This window comes from Contarinia nasturtii, unplaced genomic scaffold (genome assembly GCF_009176525.2).
Source record: "Contarinia nasturtii isolate CC-2019 unplaced genomic scaffold, AAFC_CNas_1.1 Cnas_scaffold_2805, whole genome shotgun sequence".
NCBI classification, from domain to species: domain Eukaryota; kingdom Metazoa; phylum Arthropoda; class Insecta; order Diptera; family Cecidomyiidae; genus Contarinia; species Contarinia nasturtii.
This window is the reverse complement of record NW_022200122.1, coordinates 1-5,423: the sequence shown is the minus strand read 5'-3', so window position 1 is coordinate 5,423 and position 5,423 is coordinate 1. Positions and strand designations below refer to the sequence as shown.

Below are 5,423 nucleotides of genomic sequence, written 5' to 3'. Positions count from 1 at the left end.
TGTGTAACGAACCGTACACAAAAGAATGCATACAATATAATATATATCATACAATTCAATACATACAAACAATTAATTCATTCATTCAAACATTATAATTCATGCATCAGCATAATGACCGATTTGACAAACAATTCATTCTTATTAAAACAGTTGCAATTACAAAGTAACCCAAACCTGTTGTGTTTTTATATTATTATTAATCCACAGCTCATTGGATAATAGGTAAATTAAATATATTATTCAATGACCATATGCTCATGAGTGTGTGTGTGCAGAACATTTTTTTTCTTCGGTAATATCAGATTTGATATCGCTTTTTACAAGCTAAAGTGAAAAAAACATGGAAACAAATTCACCGAGATGACATTTCACTGTATGTTGATGCTTTGTGCAGTGTTTTTTTGCTTTCGTTCGCATAATGTCACAATCGACTTAATCCATAATTCATACGGAATGAAGAAGAAAACGACAAAAAAAGAAACTGGCCACAAACGTAATCATTTCCAATCAGTTTGAGTGAATATAGTTGCGAATTTCCGCTCGTTATGCTCTACTGTTTGATCGTTTTGGTCGACTATTTCGTTGTTTTCGTTTTTTTTTTTTTTTGTGTTTATATATCTGTTGCTTCCATTTGAAATCGTGAGTAGCGCGCGCGCTTACCGTGTTCCTCTTTTGCTCTTAAAAGAGGTTCGTTTTTATTGCAAACATCCTCTCCTTATATAATGAGCCATTACAAAAATAACCAACAACAGCGACAGAGACACTCTCAACCCCCCCTGATGTCAAACAATGAAAAAAGATTCATAACATACAACACCATCTCTTGGTATGCCACATATCTGTTTTTTTCTCCACAATGTGGAGAAAGTGTTTACGTATACGTATACGTTGACATTAATAATCTGTCAAAACCGTAAACACATTATTTTCATAACACAATTTTGCGAGAGTTCCTATTAGTTGAAAAAAATTAAATTTTTGTGTGCAAACTGTAAGTTATTTTGTGATTTTATTGTGTTTAGATTGAATACGATTTCATAAATTGTTGAAAAGTGATTTTACAGTAACAAGAAATGTAAAGCAGAGAGAAAAAAACCAATAAATGAGTTTAGAACGTTTAGAATCATATGCACATTTTCGTGATATTCTAACCTCAATCGCTCTTCACTCTCAGTTTAACATTTTTTATATCAACAATTATTTTATAATTTAAACAGGAAACGCAAAATGGTTTGGTGCGATATATGCCAGCAGAATATTTCGGGAAACATTTACAAGCACAAAAGAGTTGAGCTTAGTTGGGATCGAGGTGGTATTAAATTGATTAAACAGGAAGATAAAACTCTGATCGAAGCTATACAAAACGAAAAAACATTCGTTGGACCTTCGCTGTTATATTTGAAACGTCTCGCAAATTATGCGGTAACACAAAATTTTCAAGCCACATTTTTTGGAGTCGACTCCAAGCAATGCCAAGCAATCCCAATTTGAAGATAATTCTAATGTCAGCAACGCTAAACAGCGAAAAATTCAGTAGATATTTCAATGGTTGTCCGATTATCGATGTGCCTGGACGTACTTTTGATGTTCAAACTATGCATCTCGAAGAAGTATTAATCAAAACAGAATACAAAACGAGCAAAATGGCCACATATTTGGAAGAGAATCAAGTATCGCAAATTCGGCGTATAAAAGATGGTAACTATTAAATGACATACTAGATATTACATATCGGTTGCCTTATAAAGCACAAAGATTAAATCGTTGCTTAGAAAAACGCATCTTTACGTAACATATTAATTTATTGTTTATTATTTCATTCTATAGAAGACATGCCGCGATCATATCGCTTAATGTGCGACAGTCGCCTGGATTCTTATATTTTGCGAAAAGATTGTGAATCATTTGAAAACGTTTTTTCTCTCATTGAAGGCGACTACATGCCGGCCAATTATGTTCATCGTACAAAGCAACGCACCGTGTTGGGAATTGCTGCGGAAAATGGTTCACTGAATATGATGTTAAAGCTTTTGGCTTTTGATGAAAGTGCGACCTTTAAAGATCCATTTGGTAAAAGCGCAATTGATTATGCGAAAGAAAATAAACAAGAGGAATGTTGTGAGGGTTGTGAGCTCTTAATGTGTTATGAACGTGTGACATCCACCACAACATGGAAAAATTACGTGGAAATTGGAAGAGCGTATCGATCAACACAAGGCACACAAAATATTATTGATCACAACTTACTTTTTCATGTCATTGATCATATCCATGAAAATACGTCAAAAAATGGCGCTATTCTTGTATTTTTGCCCAGCTACGACGATATATGCGAACAACATGAAAAGTTAGTAAGCGTACATGGATTACAGGATTGGGGTTATAAGATTTTTGCGCTGCATAGCGAACTAAATGATGAAAACAATGAGGGTCATGCTCATGTCTTTGATCGCATGGAAAATGGCGTTCGAAAAATAATATTATCTACAAATATTGCAGAAACAGCACTTACAATAGATGATGTCGTCTACGTTATTGATGCCGGAAAAGCAAAATCGCTGTTTTATGACGCGGAAACCAAATCGACCATTCTCGAATTAAAGTCTATTTCACAGGCATGTGCAAAACAGCGCAGTGGCAGAGCTGGTCGCGTTCAAAACGGCTTCTGTTATCGTTTGTATTCATTGGAACAATACAAAATGATGCACAAATATAAGCCAGCAGAAATTGTACGAGTGCCTATAGCGAAAACTATTTTTCAAATTTTATTTTAAAAAAACATATTAATCAAATAAATGTAATTTCAGTCCAATTTATTTAGAAAGATGAAAAATGGCTTTTATTTTCGGCAAAGGTATAAACGTATAAATTATTTTGTATTCAATGTATTCAATTGAATTCACTTTGAAATAATTTTTTTTTTTGTGTACATTATAACTAAGGCAATTTGTGTAATTTTCTTATTATATCGCATTCATTGCGCAGAAAATGAAACGAAACTATTACTATTGACTAATAATAAATGAATGATCGGTATTAAAATTATGGTAAATATAAAAAATAAGTTGGAACGATAATATGAATTTTTTTTTGTATCAATAACGAACAAATTGGCATAAAAGTTCTTCCAATTTTGGTAACAAACTTTCAGCTTCCGATGGTAAAACTGAAATATTTTTCAGAACAAAGTTGCCGTTCTTTCGTTTTTGTTTTTGTTCAAATACCACAAGTCCAGGTTGATTTAGGCTAGCTTGTGACACAACAGATGACGGATGTGGATGGGTATTTCCAATGCTGTTCCCATTATTCACAATATGGTTAGGATAAAACCCAGCCATGATGCATGCGTTCACCACATTTCAATTGCTGGAATTTTCGTTCAATTCACGCATTGATTGCGAAATCATACCAGATTTGCATATGTAGTCGAAGATTAAACGTCGAATGCCTTCGGCTTTTAACATGTTACCTTGTGAAATGTAATTCTCGACACAAAATTTTCGTTGATGTTCCCGTAATTGTTTCGACCAATTTTGAATTATATTGAAATACAGTTGATGGTCGCTATATTTATTTTCTGCGAATCGATTTTTTGTTTCATTGATTTTTTCAGTCACTTCCTGTGTATTTTCAAATGAAAGTACGAATAAATCTTTCACCGACAGTGCACTGGAAATCATAACAATGGGATCCAAACATCGCAAAATAATTGCGTAGAAGAGTGTCTTACTCAATTGACAATCGATTGGCATGTTTACCAAATGTTTACAAAAGTACAATTTCTGCTGGCTTATATTTGTGCATCATTTTGTATTGTTCCAATGAATACAAACGATAACAGAAGCCGTTTTGAACGCGACCAGCTCTGCCACTGCGCTGTTTTGCACATGCCTGTGAAATAGACTTTAATTCGAGAATGGTCGATTTGGTTTCCGCGTCATAAAACAGCGATTTTGCTTTTCCGGCATCAATAACGTAGACGACATCATCTATTGTAAGTGCTGTTTCTGCAATATTTGTAGATAATATTATTTTTCGAACGCCATTTTCCATGCGATCAAAGACATGAGCATGACCCTCATTGTTTTCATCATTTAGTTCGCTATGCAGCGCAAAAATCTTATAACCCCAATCCTGTAATCCATGTACGCTTACTAACTTTTCATGTTGTTCGCATATATCGTCGTAGCTGGGCAAAAATACAAGAATAGCGCCATTTTTTGACGTATTTTCATGGATATGATCAATGACATGAAAAAGTAAGTTGTGATCAATAATATTTTGTGTGCCTTGTGTTGATCGATACGCTCTTCCAATTTCCACGTAATTTTTCCATGTTGTGGTGGATGTCACACGTTCATAACACATTAAGAGCTCACAACCCTCACAACATTCCTCTTGTTTATTTTCTTTCGCATAATCAATTGCGCTTTTACCAAATGGATCTTTAAAGGTCGCACTTTCATCAAAAGCCAAAAGCTTTAACATCATATTCAGTGAACCATTTTCCGCAGCAATTCCCAACACGGTGCGTTGCTTTGTACGATGAACATAATTGGCCGGCATGTAGTCGCCTTCAATGAGAGAAAAAACGTTTTCAAATGATTCACAATCTTTTCGCAAAATATAAGAATCCAGGCGACTGTCGCACATTAAGCGATATGATCGCGGCATGTCTTCTATAGAATGAAATAATAAACAATAAATTAATATGTTACGTAAAGATGCGTTTTTCTAAGCAACGATTTAATCTTTGTGCTTTATAAGGCAACCGATATGTAATATCTAGTATGTCATTTAATAGTTACCATCTTTTATACGCCGAATTTGCGATACTTGATTCTCTTCCAAATATGTGGCCATTTTGCTCGTTTTGTATTCTGTTTTGATTAATACTTCTTCGAGATGCATAGTTTGAACATCAAAAGTACGTCCAGGCACATCGATAATCGGACAACCATTGAAATATCTACTGAATTTTTCGCTGTTTAGCGTTGCTGACATTAGAATTATCTTCAAATTGGGATTGCTTGGCATTGCTTGGAGTCGACTCCAAAAAATGTGGCTTGAAAATTTTGTGTTACCGCATAATTTGCGAGACGTTTCAAATATAACAGCGAAGGTCCAACGAATGTTTTTTCGTTTTGTATAGCTTCGATCAGAGTTTTATCTTCCTGTTTAATCAATTTAATACCACCTCGATCCCAACTAAGCTCAACTCTTTTGTGCTTGTAAATGTTTCCCGAAATATTCTGCTGGCATATATCGCACCAAACCATTTTGCGTTTCCTGTTTAAATTATAAAATAATTGTTGATATAAAAAATGTTAAACTGAGAGTGAAGAGCGATTGAGGTTAGAATATCACGAAAATGTGCATATGATTCTAAACGTTCTAAACTCATTTATTGGTTTTTTTCT

At 34.2% G+C, this 5,423-nt stretch overlaps 2 protein-coding genes across 4 annotated transcripts; one reads left to right on the top strand and one right to left on the bottom strand.

Annotated features, from left to right (window-relative positions):
• Window positions 1-794: 794 nt before the first annotated feature.
• On the top strand, window positions 795-2,856 carry LOC116349050 (ATP-dependent DNA/RNA helicase DHX36-like). 3 transcript variants are annotated; one of them, XM_031780301.1, is made up of 3 exons: window positions 795-829; window positions 1,221-1,701; window positions 1,831-2,856. In XM_031780301.1, the coding sequence occupies exons 2-3, from the start codon at window positions 1,473-1,475 to the stop codon at window positions 2,775-2,777; spliced, it is 1,176 nt and encodes a 391-aa protein (XP_031636161.1). In that variant the 5' UTR covers window positions 795-829; window positions 1,221-1,472; the 3' UTR covers window positions 2,778-2,856. The 3 variants fall into 3 exon arrangements, with proteins under 3 accessions (XP_031636161.1, XP_031636160.1, XP_031636162.1); XM_031780300.1 differs by lacking the exon at window positions 795-829 and adding an exon at window positions 937-994; XM_031780302.1 differs by lacking the exons at window positions 795-829; window positions 1,221-1,701 and adding an exon at window positions 948-994.
• Window positions 2,857-3,099: 243 nt separating this feature from the next.
• Window positions 3,100-5,395, bottom strand: LOC116349048 (DExH-box ATP-dependent RNA helicase DExH7, chloroplastic-like). Its single transcript, XM_031780299.1, has 2 exons — window positions 4,812-5,395; window positions 3,100-4,682 (listed from the first exon to the last, which is right to left on the bottom strand). Exons 1-2 carry the CDS (start codon window positions 5,038-5,040, stop codon window positions 3,769-3,771), a joined length of 1,143 nt encoding a protein of 380 aa, XP_031636159.1. The 5' UTR covers window positions 5,041-5,395; the 3' UTR covers window positions 3,100-3,768.
• Between the last annotated feature and the right edge of the window lie 28 nt (window positions 5,396-5,423).

What these genes read in the sequence shown, in the direction of transcription:
- LOC116349050 (XM_031780301.1), top strand. Translation starts at nt 1,473, where the DNA reads ATGCCAAGCAATCCCAATTTGAAGATAATTCTAATGTCAGCAACGCTA. An exon ending in AATTCGGCGTATAAAAGATG is followed by an intron (nt 1,702 to 1,830) that starts GTAACTATTAAA and finishes TTCATTCTATAG; the next exon opens with AAGACATGCCGCGATCATAT.
- LOC116349048 (XM_031780299.1), bottom strand. Translation starts at nt 5,040, where the DNA reads ATGCCAAGCAATCCCAATTTGAAGATAATTCTAATGTCAGCAACGCTA. An exon ending in AATTCGGCGTATAAAAGATG is followed by an intron (nt 4,683 to 4,811) that starts GTAACTATTAAA and finishes TTCATTCTATAG; the next exon opens with AAGACATGCCGCGATCATAT.